The 20,827-nt window shown below is 38.8% G+C and overlaps 1 protein-coding gene across 1 annotated transcript in view; it reads right to left on the bottom strand.

Moving 5' to 3' along the window:
* The window catches only part of ntrk2b (neurotrophic tyrosine kinase, receptor, type 2b), a 97,156-nt gene that overhangs the window by 71,189 nt on the left and 5,140 nt on the right, over positions 1-20,827 (bottom strand). The window contains exon 2 of the mRNA XM_061927027.1: positions 8,271-8,345. Within this exon, the coding sequence (XP_061783011.1) occupies positions 8,271-8,345 (75 nt within the window). The remainder of the gene's footprint in view (positions 1-8,270; positions 8,346-20,827) is intronic.

Raw genomic sequence — 20,827 nt, 5'->3', positions numbered from 1 at the left:
TGCATACTTGGTCAATAGCCATACAGGTCACACTGAGGGTGGCCGTATAAACAACTTTAACACTGCTACAAATATGCGCCACACTGTGAACCCACACCAAACAAGAATGACAAACACATTTCGGGAGAACATCCGCACCGTAACACAACATAAACACAACAGAACCCCTTGCAGCACTAACTCTTCCGGGACGCTACACTATACACCACCCGCCCCTACCTCAACCCCCCCAACCCCGCCCACCTCAACCTCCTCATACTCTCTCAGGGAGAGCATGTCCCAAATTCCAAGCTGCTGTTTTGAGGCATGTTAAAAAAATAATAATGCACTTTGTGACTTCTATAATAAATATGGCAGTGCCATGTTGGCATTTCTTTAACTTGAGTTGATTTATTTTGGAAAACCTTGTTACATTGTTTAATGCATCCAGCGGGGCATCGCAACAAAATCAGGCATAATAATGTGTTCATTCCACGACTCTATCGGTATCGGTTGATATCGGAATCGGTAATTAAGAGATGTCGGCAAAAAAGCCATTATCGGACATCTCTATACGTAACACATGCACGTGCATTAGCTTTGGGTGTTGTTAGCTAATGATAGCGATTTGGATAGTTAGTGTTAACTGTCATTGAATGTATATTCTATCATAACAACATGACTGCAAATTGTTTGTTGCTTCTCTTGGCCTGCTTTTGTATGTGTGCACGCGCTCTCTGCGCGTACGTGTGGTCGAGACAGGGTGAGTGACAGCTGTAAAGAGCAATCATTTTATTGGGGCCGGTAACAAATTTTACTACACAAACTTGGTCATTGTGAAAAATATAGACCGTTTCAACACAAATGTGTTCTGTTAAACCATTAATGGTAATACAAGCTAGCCAATGGTGTTTTTGTTCTATTTTTTGCTCAGTAGAAGCATTTAAGTCCCATCTTAAAACTCATTTGTATACATTAACTTTTAAAATGACCGCCTTTTAGACCAGTTGATCTGCCGTCTCTTTTTCTGCTCTGCCCCCCTCTCCTGCGTGTAGAGGTTATTAGCTGACCACAGATGATGCGCTAGCTGTTCAAAGTCGGGACCCGGGGTGGACCACTCATCTGTGCATCAGTTGGGGACGTCTCTGCGCTGCTGACTTGTCTCCACTCAAGATGATCCCCTGCTGACCCCACTATGGACTGGACTCTCACATTTTAACTAGATCCACTCAACATCCATTGCACCGGTCACCCAGGGGTCGGGGGCGGGTCCCCACATCTGTGGTCCTCTCCAAGGTTTCTCATTGTATCCCATTGGGGTTGAGTTTTTTCTTGCCCTGATGTGGGATCTGAGCCAAGGATGTCGTTGTGTCTCGTGCAGCCCTTTGAGACACTTGTGATTAAGGGCTATATAAATACACTTTGATTGATGATTGATTGATTGATGCTTTGAAACATGTTACTGTGAGCAAGTTACAAACAGCCCATTTAAGCCGACGTCGACACAAAATGTGGGTAATTTGCGTGAAATATTTATAAGTTTATGTCAGTGCATCTCAAATTGTTAGTGGTAGCAGGGGGGGGGCACCCATGGGGCACACGCAAGGTCTCAGGGGGTAGCACAGTAGGCAGGGGGCGGTCTAGTATTAGCATCTTTATTAATACTTGAATGATATACTAGCCGACCATCGGCCGCATATGAGGCCTCTGCCTGCTATTGACAGGTCTTTTAGGCCAGAAATAAGTATTTTATTCTTTTTTTTTTTTTTTTTAAATCAATCAGTCCAACTAAATCAGGGGTGCTCATTACGTCGATCGCGGAGGGTGTGTCAGTCGATCGCCAGCCAGGCATTAAAAAAATAGTCCTAAAAATGAGCGATCATAAATCTTCACTATGACGTCACTTTCGTCACTTGATTGACATTCACGGCACCCGAGGGTCTTCTGAGATGACGCTGGCTGGTGCCAGCTCAGTAAAATTACCTGCGAGAAACACTTTATTTTAACAGACTCTGGCGCTGTACCTGTCGTCAAAACTCCAAAGACCGACTGCACAGTTGCACAATAAAAGCGCTGCTTCATCCTGCCTGCGCTAACAAAATAAGAGTCTCAGAAAGCTGGCATGCACAAGCTATAAAGCTACGGAGTTTGCCGCCAATGTATTTCTTGTAAAGTGTATACAAAGGAGTACGGAAGCTGGACAAATAAGATGCCAAAAACCAACCACTTTCATGTGGTATTGGACAGAAAGGAGGACTTTTTTTCTACTCCATTCGAAAATGCGGACGTTATCAGCACCACTGTCTGATTCCTATCAATGCAAGTCATCAAAATCAGGTAATACACCAACTTTTATTCTTGTCTTCATGAAAAAAAGGAATCTATATGTGTTAAACATGCTTATATTATCTTTAAACAGCTTTAACTTGTTAACAATATTAACTATACAGTATGTGTTAAACATGCTTGTATTATGTTTAAACACCTTTAACTTGTTAACAATATTAACTATATGTGTTAAACATGCTTGCATTATCGTTAAACACCTTTAACTTGTTAACAAAAACATATATTTCATAAATAAGTAAATATAAATTATATATATGAATGAGGTAGATCCCCACGACTTGATCAATTGAAAAGTAGCTCGCCTGCAGAAAAAGTGTGAGCACCCCTGAACTAAATGATGCACAATAATACCATAATAATACAATTCCAAAACCAAACCCGACTCAGCAACATTCAGAATAGCAATCAACAGAGCAATTGAGAGGACACGCAAACATGACACAAAACAATCCAAAAGTAGTCAAACAAAAATGAATAATATCAACAACAGTATCAATATTAATAAGAATTCCTACATAGCAGTGATTAGAAATTCCTCATTTACATTATCATCACAGTTGTCAGACCGCGGTGAGGGAAGTCTTGTCTTGGTTTTTTCTGTCTTGTGATTTGCATGTTTTATTTTGAAAAGCAACTCCTCTTGTTTCAGATCACGGGTCCTTCCTCTTGTGTCACCAGTCTGACGTCATCCCTGACCCTTGATTGTTTCCTCCTGTTTCCCATTACCCTCATGTTCCATATAAGCTCATGCCTCCCCTTGTTCTGTGCCAGATTGTCTCGAGCTTTCGTGCCTGTCCAGCATCCATGTTCATGTCCATGTCCAGCATCCATGTTCATGTTCATGTTCATGTCTTGCCTCGTCCCACGTCTACTTCCTTGTATCCAGAAATTCCCACGCTGTAATTTTGAATTAACTTTTTTTCCTCCCTCAGAGCGACTTTTATTATCTAGCCTTTTTTCAACCGCAGTGGTGAGCTATGATTTTTTCGTAATGATCTTCCTTCCTCAAAGTTTTTGAGCGTTTTTTTGTTTACATTTATTAGAATAAGATTAGAGTAGTAATTTTTATAGTCATTATTTTCTTCCTCCTGTTGGAGCGTTTTTTTGTTAAAGTTTTTATAGCAGATACGGCGCTAATTATAGTTCGTCTTTATTTTCATATTTCCTCCTTTTGGAGTGATTTTCGGTTTTTCCCTTTTTGGAACCTTTTTTCGCTGTCTGTTTTTGTGACTCTTAGTAATTGAATATACTCTGCTCTGGAGGTTTAAGAGTTTTCAAAATAAAAGCTTTATTTAGAATCCAGTGACGTGCGGTGAGGTTCATGGCTGGTGAGGCACTGACTTCATCACAGTCAAATTTACAAACATATGAACCCTAAAGAGTATCTTATTCACCATTTGATTGGCAGCAGTTAACGGGTTATGTTTAAAAGCTCATACCAGCATTCTTCCCTGCTTGGCACTCAGCATCAAGGGTTGGAATTGGGGGTTAAATCACCAAAAATGATTACCGGGCGCGGCGCCGCTGCTGCCCACTGCTCCCCTCACCTCCCAGGGGGTGAACAAGGGGATGGGTCAAATACAGACGACAAATTTCATTACACCTAGTGTGTGTGTGACAATCATTGGTACTTTAACTTAACTTTAACTTTACACATACAAACTGTAGCACACAAAAAAGCACATTTTATAAAAAAAACTTTATTATGGTCTTACCTTTACTTATTAATTAAGTCCATGCGCCACAACTAAAGCCCTCACTTAAACTTTCCACGTGCAAGATTGAATCTATTTAAAAAAGTGTAACCGTGGGTTTATAAATGTCGCCTATACTGTATGAAACTACAAAATAACAAACACGGAGGCTCCAGTTTACACGAGGACCACTTTATTTACCTTCTTTCAAAAACTTCCGCTCTTAGCGCCTTCAAACTAAGAGCTCAAGGCATATACTGTATAACAGCGCATAACAGGAACTTAACATCACAAAGAGGAAAGCCCATGAAAATAGGTTACAAAAGTTATTTAATAAGAAGCCAAAAAGTGCAAAAACAATAATGTTCGTGTTGGAGGAGTTGTGAATTAGGTACACCTGCAGTCTGCAGGTGTACCTAATGTTGTGGCCCTGCAGTCATTCACAACTCCTCCAACACGAACATTATTGTTTTTGCACTTTTTGGCTTCTTGTGAAATAACTTTTTTAAATAGATTCAATCTTGCACGTGGAAAGTTTAAGTGTGGGCTTTAGTTGATATAACAATTCTACGGCGGGGGTGCAGGAGGCAGGATTACTGGAGCCTCAGCCAGTGCGTCTTTTGCAGCAGTTTTATGATCGCTCAGCACAAGAAATACGTTACACACATACAGTTGTTGACAAAATACACTGTACATTAAATACCTCAGCTAACTAAACTATGGAAATGTATAATATAATTCATATAGCAATACAGTCTCACTGCACAGCAGGCCAGCAGTTAGCCGAGTCCGGAATCCATGTTGAGGCACTGAGTGACGTGCCTCAACTGGCTGCTGTTCACCGCACCGTCTCTTCTCAGTATTTGAACGGCAAATGTGAAAATTCAGCGATTTTGAATACAAATAATCTAAAACTGGTGAAGTTAAATGGAAAATAACTTTATAGTATAATCACTGGATACATAAAACAATTTAATTAATTTTTTTCTTTTTACATTTTTTTTCTTTCCATGATGGCAGGTGAGGCCCCGCCTCACCTGCCTCTAGTGACTGCACGTCACTGTTAGAATCCCATCTCTGCATCTGAGTCCCTTCCTTCGTCCAAGCCTGACAACGGCTATTTATAAAAAATACGATAAAAACATTTTGAAAAATGAACAAGTGGCTTACACTTGCATCGCATCTCATAAGTTTGACAGCCCATTGTGTCCAATATTTTCCACAAAGATAAAATAAGTCATATTTAATAGTTAAAACAAATTTAAATGATGGATCCCATGTTCCAATATAAAACTCATTATTATCTAAACTAAATGCAGTTTTTCTACTGATATCATCTCCACAGCTTGTGTATACCAGTCAGTATCAGTGTTTTATTCTGAAAACAAGCATTATTCAACTTGCAATTCTTAAATAAAGCACCCTCAACATTAAAATAATTTAAAAAAATGTTTTATCATTCTGTATAGTTATTTCCTCAATTTAAAAATGTTTAAACTAGAAAAGAAAACATCAAATTATTTATGCTAAAATTAGGATTTGTCAATGACTAAAAATAAATAAATAGCTTTTAAAACCGGGGAAATTTCTAGAAATTAAATTTTAAATCTTGGCAAGTGGAAAATCATTTGCAGTGTAGAGACTTGCGTGAATGCAAACTCTTGAAATGATGTCTGTTAGATAAGACTATTTAATATTACATAAAAACAGAAAAACGATGTCCACCGACGGCTGTTTGTTTTTTATGGGACTCCTTGAGAGCGAGATGCTGCATCTCAATGGGCTATCAGGGGTCGGCAACCCAAAATGTTGAAAAAGCCATATTGGACCAAAAATACCCCAAAAAATCTGTCTGGAGCTACAAAAGATTAAAAGCCTTATATAAGTCTTATAATGAAGGCAATGTAAGCGTCTATATTAGCCTACTATCAAAGGCTGACGCAAATCTTTGTTGACAGAAATGTTGCATTTTAATTTTTATTCTACACATTTTTACAACATTGGAAATCATTAGTAAAATGGAGACTTCTCACAGGATGAGATAACTTTTGGAAATTACTGGCTCAGAATGGCCAAAGGTATAGATGTGTGTTACGTGGAGGTCGCATCTTACTGTGCGGTCGTTCTCCCGGGATGCAGACGGACAACCCCGGACTTAAGCGTGAGGTAGGAGATGATTTATTTATCATTAATCGTAGCCAAACAGGAAACAAGCAAAAGGAAAAACGTGCCGATCGCACGGGAAGCTAAGGTAACCACTTAGCTCAGGAAGCATAAACTAGGAGTCAAGAAATACAAACGTAACTTGTTGCATGAAGCAAACAATGAAGCCAGACCGAGTGTGGCGAGCAACGTGAATAAATAGCTCTCTGATTAGTGGTCGACAGCAGGTGAGCGTGCCGACCACTAACCAGAGGCAGGTGAACCCAATTAATCCCCATGGAAAAAAAACAAACCAAGAGGTGCACAAAACAGGAACTAACGGAGTCCAAAACTAACAGAACATAACTAAACAAAACATGATCCGGGCCACGGATCATGACAGATGTGTGTCTCCAAATTAAAGGAAACGGCAGGCTGTCTTCTTCTAATGGATTTATTACAATCTTGCCAATCTGGGTAACGTTTGCTGTGGTCTGGAACAACATGGCACACAAACAACTATGAGAAATGCAGCCAATATTACATACATATGATATATCATGAGACATGCAAATACAAATTCAATACACAGAGGACATAAGTAAAGGAAATTAAATGAGCTCAAATATACCTACAAATGAGGCATAATGATGCAATATGTACATACCGCTCGCCTAAATAGCATGTTAGAATCGATTAGCTTGCAGTCATGGATTGACCAAATATGCCTGATAAGCACTCCAGCAAATCAATAAAATCAACAAAGCTCACCTTTGTGCATTCACACACAGCATAAAATGTTTGGTGAACAAAATGAGACAAAAAAGGAGTGGCATAAAACACGTCTTTATTTGGAAGCGTAGGGGAAAGTAGTACATGTAAACAAACTACGATGAGTTCAAAGGCCACCAAAATTAGTAGGACAAAACGGTGCTTCCCAAATACTCTCATCAGTGACTCATGTATAACATAAACATTGGGATTTCTAACAATTAGGAAGGTTTGTGTCGTGTTTGTTGTCCTACAGAAAATATACTAAAACACAATTTATTTATTTATTTTTATTCAAATTTTTCCATTTTCACACATCTCTGAAAGAGGTCCAGGGGGCCACTAAGGCAGGGGTCGGCAACCCAAAATGTTGAAAGAGCCATATTGGACCAAAAATACAAAAACAAATCTGTCTGGAGCCGCAAAAAATTAAAAGCCATATTACATACAGATAGTGTGTCATGAGATATAAATTGAATTAAGAGGACTTAAAGGAAACTAAATGACCTCAAATATAGCTACAAATGAGGCATAATGATGCAATATGTACATATAACTAGCTTAAATAGCATGTTAGCATCGATTAGCTTGCAGTCATGCAGTGACCAAATATGTCTGATTAGCACTCCACACAAGTCAATAACATCAACAAAACTCACCTTTGTGCATTCATGCACAACGTTAAAAGTTTGGTGGACAAAATGAGACAGAAAAAGAAGTGGCATAAAACACGTCCTCGAAAGTCAGAGAAAGTTATACATGTAAACAAACTACGGTGAGTTCAAGGACCGCCAACATTAGTAGGACAAAACGGCGCTCGCCAAATACTCGAATCAGTGAAGCATGTTTAATATAAACAGTGTGCTTTATAACAATTAGGGAGGTTTGTGTCATGTTTGTCCTCCTACAGAAACCATATTAACACAAAAAATATATATTTTTCCCCTCATCTTTTTCCATTTTTCATACATTTTTGAAAAAGCTCCAGAGAGCCACTAGGGCGGCGCTAAAGAGCCGCATGTGGCTCGAGAGCCGCGGGTTGCCGACCCCCGCACTAGGGCGACGCTAAAGAGCCGCATGCGGCTCAAGAGCCGCGGGTTGCTGACCACCGTGCTATCCTAAATAAAAATGAGATTATAACCCGCTCTCCTCACGTCTCTGGCAAAAACAAATGTGTAAGCAACGTTTAGTCGCTGCTTACGTCGACGTCATTCAGCCATAGCCATTCCAGGGGACGTCGACATTAACGTCATCATCAAACAACAAATCCAGTAGCAGCCCAAGACTTCCACACAATATCAAATATACGTGAACCACAACACTTGCAATACTTACAGGTTCCGTAGATTTATGTAGTGCCTCAAAGTGTCGCTGTTGAGTTTTAACAGCTGGTTTTGATTAGCGATGTATCTGTAAGAGAGAAGAACAAACGGTAAGTAAATGCTGTGCACTACACACACAAAAAATGTTGGGTTAAAAAATAACCCAATTTCAACCCGACTGCTGGTTCAAAAAAGGACGAACACCTTATTTGAGTTATTTTAACTCAACATTTTGGGTAAATTTTTTCAACCCAACTTTTGCGTTGAATTATTTAACCAAAAAGTTGTATTATTTAACCAAAAAGTAGAGTTATGATAACTTAATGTTGGGTTATTTCCAACCAAACTATTGGGTTGAGTTATTTAACCCAAAAGTTGATTTATGCTAACTCAATGTTGGTTGATTCATAACCCAACTATGGGGTTTAATTTATTTCATACAAAAGCTAAGTTATACTCACTACAATGTTGGGTTATTCCAGACCTAACTATTGGGTTGCACAATTTTACAAATAAATTATATTATAAATTATATGTATTATAAATTTTACTGCTAGTTTGTCCTACTCCTTCCCAACTACTGATCGAAATTATTTTTATTCCATTAAAATATACTCAAAAGCAAGATGTGAGTGACATTTTTTTTTACAAGAACAGTGTATGGTCATAGTCGGGGTCGCATTTTACTGCGTGGATCGTTCTCCCAGGATGGAGACGGGAATACGGAGGCAAGGTACAGGTAAGGAAATGATTTATTGTCCATAAATCGTGCGGGATACAAACAACAGAGCACCAGCGTGCTGATAGCGCGGGAAACTAACGGAATAGCGAACAAGAAAAGCTTAGCATGTAAACAGGCAAACTAAAAGGCGAAACTTAGCTCAGGAATCAAATTAGTAGCCGTCGTAACTGTTATGTGGAAGCAAATAAGAAAGCCAGACTGAGTGTGGCGAAAAGCAGGGAATAAGTAGCTCTCTGATTAGTGCCCAGGAGCAGGTGAGCATCCCGAACACTAATCAGAGGCAGGTGAAAACAATCTGCAGTCATGGCAACTAAAACACAAACCCAGGGGGTGAGGGCGGTCACATTTTTTACGCTCCCTTCTTTTCCTTGTCTACACTTTTTTGAAGCCTCTTTCTTTGCGCTGTCCTCCAAATCTAAACATCAGACATGGCGCGTAAAAACAAAAATCCTAATCTACGATTTGACTCCCTCGAATGGCCTTGACGCTGCGACAACAGGAGCAGGCTGTTCTGAAAACATCCCCCGAGGACTCCTCAACGATGGACGCTTTTGACCTCCCTCCCTCCTCAACGACACCTGGAGTCGAATTTTTGCTTGCATGCAGAACGGCCCCAGGCCTATGGACACTACATCAACACACCCAAGACAATGGGCATGTACACACACCCCCTCCCTCACCCACCCCACGCCTTCCCCACCGCTTGATTTCCCTTCGGGGTGATGGACCGCTGGCAGCGCTTCATAGCAGCAGTCGACCTCCGGGGTACCAACTCCCCCCCCTCTGTTGCGAGTTGTCGTGATTATATGTAACATGTTTATGTGTGCATAGCATGGAGGTTTTTTCCCACTCTAGACTGGGCACCCTTGTATTTTTTTTACTCATCTTCTTCCCCAGCGTTTGACCTTTTTCCCATCTTTTACGGGGCGCCTCGTGGCATTCCTGTTCTGTAACCCTGTACACTGTTTGTTTGTCTAATCTTGAACGGGTTTGTGCTGAAAAAAAATCGTTTTGTTGTACTTGTGGAATGACATTTAAGTCCTATCCTACCCTATCTTATCAGGGGTGCTGAAAACAGGAACTGAGGGAGTCAAAAACTAAACAAACTTAACAGATCATGACATTAGTAGTTCTATACAGCATGCTCAAATATTTTCATGTACATAAAATGTGTGATTGTAAATAATGTTAATGAGATTAATCCTTAATAAAATTCCCTTCAAGAAAAAAGTACTTTAAAAAAAAAAAAACCTTTAACCCAAAAATGCGTTACTCATTGAAAAACAACCCAAAAATGGTTCATAGTTTTGAAATCCCAGAAATTGAGTTAAAATAATACCCTTATAACCCAAAAAATGGATTTCTCTTCATAAAAATAACTCCAAAATTTAACCCAACACTCGCAACTCATAAATTGGGTTATCAAAATAACCCAGCATTTTTAGTGTGTACCGTATTTTTCGGACTATAAGTCGCAGTTTTTTTCATAGTTTGGCCGGGGGTGCGACTTATACTCAGGAGCGACTTATGTGTGAAATTATTAACACATTACCGTAAAATATCAAATAATATTATTTAGCTCATTCACGTAAGAGACTAGACGTATAAGATTTCATGGGATTTAGCGATTAGGAGTGACAGATTGTTTGGTAAACGTATAGCATGTTCTATATGTTATAGTTATTTGAATGACTCTTACCATAATATGTTACGTTAACATACCAGTTGGTTATTTATGCCTCATATAACGTACACTTATTCAGCCTGTTGTTCACTATTCTTTGTTTATTTTAAATTGCCTTTCAAATGTCTATTCTTGGTGTTGGATTTTATCAAATACATTTCCCCAAAAAATGCGACTTATACTCCAGTGCGACTTACAGTATATATGTTTTTTTCCTTCTTTATTATGCATTTTCGGCAGGTGCGACTTATACTCCGGTGTGACTTATACTCCGAAAAATGCGGTATATGCATGGCGCTGACAAATACCGGTTACTGCATGACGGCAGCCATCTTCAACAATTTTATATGCACTCCATTAGGAAGTCATTGATTATATTAACCACATAGCGACCTTGTTTGCACCCTTTGAAAAAATCTACAGAAAAGTGGCACAGCAACAGGAAGTCCAGCTGTGGTTATGGATGAGGTCATACTGGTAACCTCTTCACGCTTTAGTCAAGAATGTTAAAAAGCCCCGACTTTCTTCAACGTCATAAAAGGCTGAATCCATTTTTCATGCTGTAGTTAACTTCTAATTACACTTTTATGAACAGTCAAGAATGTAAAAAGGTTGACTTGTTGTGGTTGGTGAAGTTGGGCGAATATTTCGGCAAATCATGCGAGATCCTGGTGAGTGCACAATGAAAGGTAAAACAGTCAATACTTTTACTGTACAGTGGTCAGATTCTTTATGCACTTGTCAACAATTACAAGGTGAGTGTGCTGTACTTTCATCACAGAGGGGTTATTTGGGTATTTCTTTGGAAGGGGCGGAGCGGTGAGGTTATTGGTTAACGTTTGAATTAGGGGTGTCAAGTGATTAATTTTCTAATGCGATGAAGTGGCGACTTGTCCAGGGTGTACCTCACCTTCCGCCTGAGTGCAGCTGGGATAGGCCCCAGCATCACCCGCGACCCCGAAAGGGACAAACGGCAGAAAATGGATGGATGAATGGATCACGTTCTTGAATTGTGATTAATCATGATTATAAACACGGAATTTTTTGATTGTATACATACATTTTGCTTAAGAAAAGACCCAATTATTTGGACACAAATGCAATTTTGTTGTCAGAATGCCATACAGGAGCGTTTTTGCAAGTCACTGATTTGCTCAAAACTTGGTGAGAGTAAGCATTGTAAGAAATAAAGTTGCTGTTTGCAACTTCCTCACAGTAACATTTTTTTAAAGAAAAAATTCAACAAGAACGCCACCGGCTAGTTTATGTTACAATTAGTGGTTTAACCAAACACATTTGGCCGGGCTGTATATGTACTGTGTATATATATATATATATATATATATATATATATATATATATATATATATATATATATATATATATATATATATATATATGTATATATATAATGTTTATTCGCTCTACCCCAGTATTGAGCACTGTATAACAGATAAGCAACAGAAACCTTGACTATATATATATATATATATATATATATATATATATATATATATATATATACGTTAGGTCAGGTTTCCCTGCTCTTCAGGGGATTTTATTGAAGTATATAAAATCCCCTGAAGAGCAGGGAAACCTGAGAAACAGGCTTGTAGGGATGAAATAGCATCTGTGTTTTTTCCTGACCTAACGTATATTCCGCTCTATAGGTTCGACTATCCGGCGTAGCCTCCTCTTCAGTACACCTGAATACACCTTACCGGGAAGGCTGAGGAGTAATTAGTAAGTCGCAATTAGTAAGTCCATTACTAATTCAATTACAGTACTTTATTTTGTAATCTAACCAAAATACTTTTTAAAGTAATTTGCCCAACAGTAGTAGCAAACTTCTTTTTACACTGACTGTCAATAATGTAAAAGATCTCCACTTGCTTCAACGCAGAACTTCTCAATTATTTTCCATCACGACCCCCTTGGAGACAGAAATTATGCTACCCCTCTGAATTTAATTACTAATGAGAAATTTGATAATATTTTTTTATGTATCTGTACGACACACTGTGTGAGTTACATTCTTTATATATACACCACAGGCGTCTTTTTTATTTCATCCATGTCACAAACTATTGCATTGCTTTGCCTCTGTTATGTGTGTTCCTGTGTACTTAATAGTTCTACTTGGTATACGAAATCCAAAACCAGTAAATTTGGCACATTGTGTAATTCGTAAATAAAAACAAAATACAATGATTTGCAAATCCTTTTCAACTTATATTCAATTGAATAGACTGCAAAGACAAGATATTTAATGTTCGAACTGAGAAACATATTTTTTTTTTGCAAATAATCAATAACTTAGAATTTACTGGCAGCAACACATTGCAAAAAAGTTGGCATGGGGGCATTTTTACCACTGTGTTACATGGCCTTTCTTTTTAACAACACTCAGTAAACATTTGGGAACTGAGGAGACACATTTTTTAAGATTTTCAGGTGGAATTATTTCCCATTCTTGCTTGATGTACAGCTTAAGTTGTTCAACAGTCCGGGGTCTCTATTGAGGTATTTTAGGCTTCATAATGTGCCACACATTTTCAATGGCTGAAATAAGCAGGGGCGTCCATGATAATTTTGTTTGGATGGCAACATATGTTATTCCAAAACCTGTATGGACCTTTCAGCATTAATGGTGCCTTCAGAGATGTGTAAGTTACCCATGCCTTATGCACTAATACACCTCCATACCATCACAGATGCTGGATTTTGAACTTTGCGCCTATAAAAATCTGGATGATTATTTTCCTCTATGTTCCGGAGGACACAGTTTCCAAAAACAATTTAAAATGTGGACTCGTCAGACCACAGAACACTTTTACACTTTGCATCAGTCCATCTTAGATGGGCTCGGGCCCAGCAAAGCCGGCTGTGTTTCTGGGTGTTGTTGATAAATGACTTTCGCTTTGCATAGTAGAGTTTTAACTTGCACTTACAGATGTAGCGACCAACTGTAGTTACTGACAGTGGTTTTCTGAAGTGTTCCTGAGCCCATGTGGTGATATCCTTTACATACTGATGTCCCTTTTTGATGCAGTACCGCCTGAGGGATCGAATGTCCGTAATATCATCGCTTACAATTTGCTCACGCATTTGTTCACAAAGTGGTGACCCTCGCCCCATCCTTGTTTGTGAATGACTGAGCATTTCATGGAAGCTGCTTTTATACCCAATCATGGCACCCACCTGTTCCCAATTAGCCTGTTCACCTGTGGGATGTCCCAAATAAGTGTTTGATGAGCATTCCTCAACTTTCTCAGTCTTTTTTGCCACTTGTGCCAGCTTTTTTTAAACATGTTGCAGGCATCAAATCCCAAATGAGCTAATATTTGCAAAAAATAACAACGTTTTCCAAAGGTCCTTCAACAATCGCAATTTCTTCAGAATGAAAATATATATTCAAATATTACATATATCCTATTATTTGCGCACTATTAAGTAAGTGATACACAGAAAATGTGGTCGCCTTAAACAGAAACCACAACCGGGTGTTGTGATTAAATATCAATTTCCGCTGGCGACTGCGTCTTTACGGGGCACACGAATAACGTAGCTCGCCCAAAGCTGACAAAAAAAACTGATTCAGGTCGCATAGCGTTTAGACTGAAGTCACATTTGAAAAGATCAGACTCCAATCTGTCATGATCTGTTTTATCAGATAATGCCGTTTCATGGTATTTTTCTGTGTGCAGTTTTAGTTCCTGTTTTGCACTCTTATTTTGTGGTTTTTCACTTCCTGTTTTCTCCTTTCCTGCAGCAGCTTTACGCCTGCCTTTGAGCACTTTTCCCCTCACCTGGTTTCTGTTGGTAATTAACACCATATAAATTGAGCTTGCGACACTATTTGGTTGTCGGGACATTATTCACTGGTCACTGTTGATAATTCTTTCCATGCTGACCTCAAGTATGCACGTACTTTGTGGACGCCGTCTGCTCCACATTCTTTGTAAGTGTTTTTACTGTGTTCTAGCATTTCATTTTGTTTCCTTTATAGTCTATCCAGTCAGAGCACTTCCCTGTCGCTCTCACTTTTTGTTTAATCATTAAATACCCTTTTTTTACTGCATGCCGCCTCCTCGTTCATCTGCATTTAAAAATCACTACAACCTCCGTCGTCTCACACGACGCAGCCTTGACACAATCGTATTCAGAACTACCTCCTGATGTGGCCTGAATCTGATGCCATAAGAACAGATATAAAGCACTTTGGATCGTTTAGATTGGCAAAAAAATCAGATCTGTGTTACTTGAGGGCAAATCAAATCAGACTGGGAGTGCAGTGTAAACGGGGCCAAACTCATTTTAGCTCAGGGGCCGCATGGAGGTAAATCTATTCCCACGTGGGCCGGACTGGTAAAATCATGGCATAATAACTTAAAAATACAACTACTACAACTTCAGATTGTTTTCTTTGTTTTACTTCGGCCCAAAATAGAACAAGCACATTCTGACAATGTACATATCACAAATAATCATTTTGACAAAAACACTTCAAGTTAGTTGAAAATTCAGAGGAAAAAATTGGTGGGGTTTCAAAAACACCGTGAAGAACACAATGAACTCAGACTTAATCTCAGTGTATCTACAAAGCAATTAAACTTTAAGTCAAAGTTCATCTAGAATTTAACAAAAAACGCATAAATAAAAACTAGAAATATCGGCCGATAAATGCGCTAAAATGTAATATCGGAAATTGTCGGTATCGTTTTTTTTATTATCGGTATCCTTTTTTTTTTTTTTTTTTTTTTTTTTTTTAATTAAAACAACATAAAAAACACAAGATACACTTACAATTAGTGCACCAACCTAAAAAACCTCCCTCACACTCATTCACACAAAAGGGTTGTTTCTTTCTGTTATTAATATTCTGGTTCCTACATTATATATCAATATATATCAATACAGTCTGCAAGGGATACAGTCCGTAAGCACACATGATTGGTCCACTAATAGTACTAACCTTTAACTGTTAATTTTACTAATTGTCATTAATTACTAGTTTCTATGTAACTGTTTTGTATTGTTTTACTTTCTTTTTTATTCAAGAAAATGTTTTTAATTTATTTATCTTATTTTATTTTTATTTTATTTTTTTAAAGTACCTTATTTTCACCATACCTGGTTGTCCAAATTAGGCATAATAATGTGTTAATTTCACGACTGTATATATCGGTTGATATCGGTATCGGTTGATATCGGTATCGGTAATTAAAGAGTTGGACAATATCGGAATATCGGATATCGGCAAAAAGCCATTATCGGACATCCCTAATAAAAACTATTATATGTATCAACTACCTCATTTGCCATTTCCACATATTAATCCGGTGCTAACTCAACAAACCATACAAACTGTTCAAGAGGGTTGAGTTACTCCTCCCTGCCTTCAAGCCATCACTGTGTATCGATAGAAAAATAATGTTTCAATTGAAAATGAAACAGCTTCAACAAACCAAAATACAAACTTCAAAGACTGACAGTATTGCAGTGAAACACACACTGTTCACTTTCTTTAAATTTGCACAGAAGACAATCGTTTCTACAGAACTGTATCAATGTGCAGTGTCTCATGCAGCATTTTAAGTGGGGTTACCAATTGTTTATTGTGCTTAAGTTACCACTATAATGGAAAATCTATTTGCATCTATATCGAAGTTATCATATATATATATATATATGATTTATAACACCAAAAGACTTCCAAAGTTTATTAATTAATAGATATGATAAAAATAGTATCAAGCTCATGGAGATTCCCGAGCCATTTTCAGAAGATAATGAGCAAGCCAGTCACGTGATCCGTGACAAAGAGGGGGCAACCACAGATATCTTCCCCATCAACAACAATGCTACTCAAGCAGACTTTATGAGAGTCAAAAACGATTACTTGGGAAAATGATGATTCAGACCCTCATATATTTGAGACTGAATACAAGGAGGATGAGCAATACAGTTTAGAAGCCGAGTGCTAAACGGATGCAGCTTTATTGAAACACATCAGCAGCATTGCGAGAAGCTAAACATTCAAAATAACCGTAATAAACCATAATAAAACAAACACCTATCGAAGAATGCCGACCAAAGGGATTGTGGAGGGAGGAGTGGCCAGCGCACCATCGGATAGGGGCGGGGCATGGGCTGACGGCGAGACACAGCTGGCAGGTGATTAGATTTCACAGGTGGTACGTGTTAATCTAATCATCTGTTGTCTTTAACAGTAAGCGGCCGGGATCAGGAGGGGAGAGAGGATACCGACGTGGCTGAAAAGTCACGTCCTGCTGGAGGGGAAACTTGTGATAAAATCTATGTACATTAAAACCTGGTTAAAAACTGCACGCTTGGCTCCGGTGCTGTGTCTAACAGTGGAACTGCTGGGAAGCAACTTCTACAGGGATATTAACATAATCCTGTTTAGATGAAGAATCTATCAGAATCCTCACAAACAGTTAAAAAAAATTGCCGCAACAACAGCGCCTTTTTTGCCATCTCGATGGATGTTAAAGTCAACCAGCCTCTCGGTCCATGGCCACATTTGTCTACTACCAGGTGAGAGATGCATGAATTATAATCTCGAAATAACTTTTAACAAGTTTAAAATGAAACAAAAGCAGCCGCTGGCTTAGCGTGTCAATAATAGCAGCATAAGCTAGTAGTTAGCTTACTGCTATCAATGTGCAGCTAAAATAGGCTTAACGCTTATTAGAACAATATCGCTGATATTTGGTTCATTTTCAGGTCACCACATGTAAATGGAATATTGTTGACGGTTTGTGGATGTTTTTAGATGGTTTTATGGGCGCAATAGAGCAGTGTTTTTCAACCTTTTTCGAGCCAAGGCACATTTTTTGCATTGAAGAAATCCGGAGGCACACCACCAGCAGAAATCATTAAAAAACGAAACTCGGTTGACAGTAAAAAGTCGTTTAAACCATAACCAAGCATGCGTCACTATAGCTCTTGTCTCAAAGTAGGTGTACTGTCACGACCTGTCACATCACACCGTGACTTATTTGGAGTTTTTTTATGTTTTCCTGTGTGTACTGTTTTAGTTCTTGTCTTGCGCTCCTATTTTGGTGGCTTTTTCTCTTTTTTTGGTATTTTCCTGTAGCAGTTTCACGTCTTCCTTTGAGCGATATTTCCCGCATCTACTTTGTTTTAGCAATCAAGAATATTTCAGTTGTTTTTATCCTTCTTTGTGTGGACATTGTTGATTGTCATGTCATGTTCGGATGTACATTGTGGACGTCATCTTTGCTCCGCAGTAAGTCTTTGCTGTCGTCCAGCATTCTGTTTTTGTTTAATTTGTAGCCAGTTAGGTTTTAGTTTTGTTCTGCATAGCCTTCCCTAAGCTTCAATGCCTTTTCTTAGGGGCACTCACCTTTTTTTTTTTTTTTGGTTAAAGCATTAGACACCTTTTTACCTACACACTGCCTCTTCTCAGGCCCGGCCCTAACCAATCTGACGCCCTAGGCAAGATTTTAGGTGGCGCCCCCCCACATCGGCAGTGAAGTGTATATACTCACAAGAACCCGAATAGCTTTGTCTTTGACCTTTTTTTTTTACTTACAACTATACCTACTATATAAAGGGGTGGAAAAGTGACTATTACCTGCAGGGCAAACATTAGCTAACCAGAAGGCAATAACAATGTAAACAAAAAACACCTGCTTAAAAGATCTAATACAAACATTTATATGCATGTACAACACTTAGAACTTTTAGCATATCAGTATGTGGAATTAAATTATGGAATGGATTAAGTAAAAAAGTTAAAAAATGTACTGATATGATCCAGTTTAAGAGGTTGTTCAAAATAATAGTGCTTACAGAGTACAAAGAAGAAGAATCATGAGAAATACTTTCAACCTTATTGAAAATAAGATATTCTTCATCTCAGTATGTTAATAATGACTGAATTAATTAATTAATTACATAGTACAAAACTGTTGTATACTAACTCATAGATGTTATTTTATTATATAAAAAGGTCAGTAAATGATTCTATATATTTGTAAACGCTTTGAAGTGGGAAAGAGGTAGGATTAAATAAGCTTTGCTTCTTCCTACTCCTTTTTGGGCATGATGTCAAATGAAATGATATGAAATTGTGTGATGTATTATGATGTAAGTGTGTTCATGTTCCAAATAAACTAAAGAAAGAAAGAAATGTCCCTGAGGAATGTAAAGTGGGAGTACTGTAATTACCTAACGTTACATTATTATTTTCCATAACAATTTAGCCCCCTCCACAATATTAACCCGACGTTAAAACAGAACTAGCTATTTATTGATTAGCAATTGCCGAATCATGTAACATTAGCTTAATGCTAAAAAGCCAGGTTACTATCACATTCTGTAACAGACAAATCATTTCATGTAGGCTAACGTTACCTACCTGCTACCTCTGTCTTTTCTCGTTTCTCCTCCTCTTCTTTTCTCTTTTTTCTTCCCTGGGCACCTGACAGTTTTGGCATCTTGTGTTGATTTTTTGATGTGGGGACGTCCAAAAAGAGTCACGATACGGGAAGGGATCGAGGGGGGGGGGGGCGTAATGTTGTATCAAATAATATTTCTATTAAATAGGCTTTACTTTGCATTTTAATTAACGTGGGATTATTTTTTGTATTTAGAAATAATAGTACCAACTTTTTTTTTTTTTTTTTTTTCTCCCAACATTTGTGGCACTGGCGTGGCGCCCCCTGATGGACGGCGCCCTTGGCATTTGCCTATACGGCCTATGCCACGGGCCGGCCCTGCTCCCGCTGTTTCCGACATCTACAAAGCAATTAGTTACCTGCTGCTACCTACTGATATGGAAGAGTATTACACGGTTACTCTGCCGAGCTCAAGACAGCACCGACACTCAACAACAACACATCATTTGCAGACTATAATTACTGGTTTGCAAAAAATATTTTTAACCAAAATAGGTAAAATTAGATAATCTCCCACGGCACACCAGACTGTATCTCACAGCACATGAGTGTGCCGCGGCACAGTGGTTGAAAAACACTGCAATAGAGGCCCCTCGATCTGTTGACTCATTTGGTAGCTATTTATTTACGATTTCGAATGCATAAAAAAAACAAGCTTATGTGTTCTTGTTTTAAAAAGGATTGTGATTGATAAGACATCACATCTCTTTCCAATCTTTGCATATATCTAGTATGACTGATCTGATGATATGGTCAGAGAGCAGAAGAGTTCCTCCAATGACATCATCCGACCTCGAATCTACAGAAATTTCCAAAGATGTTTGGAGCAGGAAATTTAAAATGGCATTTTGTGATGTTTCGACGGTAAAATAAAATACAATTGGATATGGTTTAATGGATACAATGAAACACAATTAAGCATATAAAATCAACTTGTTTTTCCACTCTACTGGTACTTTAAGTTCTTTTTTTTTTTCTTTAACAGGTTCAAAACATGGCGCGAACATGCGGCATCATTAACTGTCACAATCGTGCGCATGATCGCTTCAGGAAAAAAAAAAAAAAAAGGATTCCGTGAGATTTTTCTCATTTCCAGCGTGAAAGCAAAGCCGAAGGAAGAGGGGTTATGAAGCTAACAAGAAGAGGGCGAAGAGCTTGAATAGCAGCCGTGAGACGATCAAACATAACTTTTAACGCCATCACCTGGTACATGTTGGTGTGTTCACCGCATTTTTTAGACTGGTACTGTCACGGCGCGGACTCGAACCCGCTTCCCTCCTGCAACTGAGTGTCACAGTTCCTCCTCTGGCTGCTCGCCCGGACACGCCCCCGCTCACGCTGAGCGCAACACGCCCACGCAGCGACACGCCTGCAGACAATCGGCAATCTGCACACCTGGGACTGATGAGGGTGAACTGGATAAAGGACAAGTGGACCCAAGGATCCATGCGGGAACATAGTTTACCTCTTTGTATACCTGCCTTCCCGAGTCTCCCCCTTTGTTATCTCCCGTTGTTTCCCCCGTGGTTTTGGACTGCCTTGCTCGATCCTCGACCCTCGCCTGAACACGGACTCTGACGCCTCTCTCTTGCCCTGGATCTTCTGCCTGCCCCATGGACTGCCTTTCCTGCCTCATTCCTTCTCCTTGTTTCAACATTTGGTAAGACTCAACAGCTAATTATTCATACACATAG

Source organism: Nerophis lumbriciformis, linkage group LG32, assembly GCF_033978685.3.
Source record: "Nerophis lumbriciformis linkage group LG32, RoL_Nlum_v2.1, whole genome shotgun sequence".
NCBI lineage: Eukaryota > Metazoa > Chordata > Actinopteri > Syngnathiformes > Syngnathidae > Nerophis > Nerophis lumbriciformis.
This window is presented reverse-complemented; position numbering and strand designations above follow the sequence as displayed.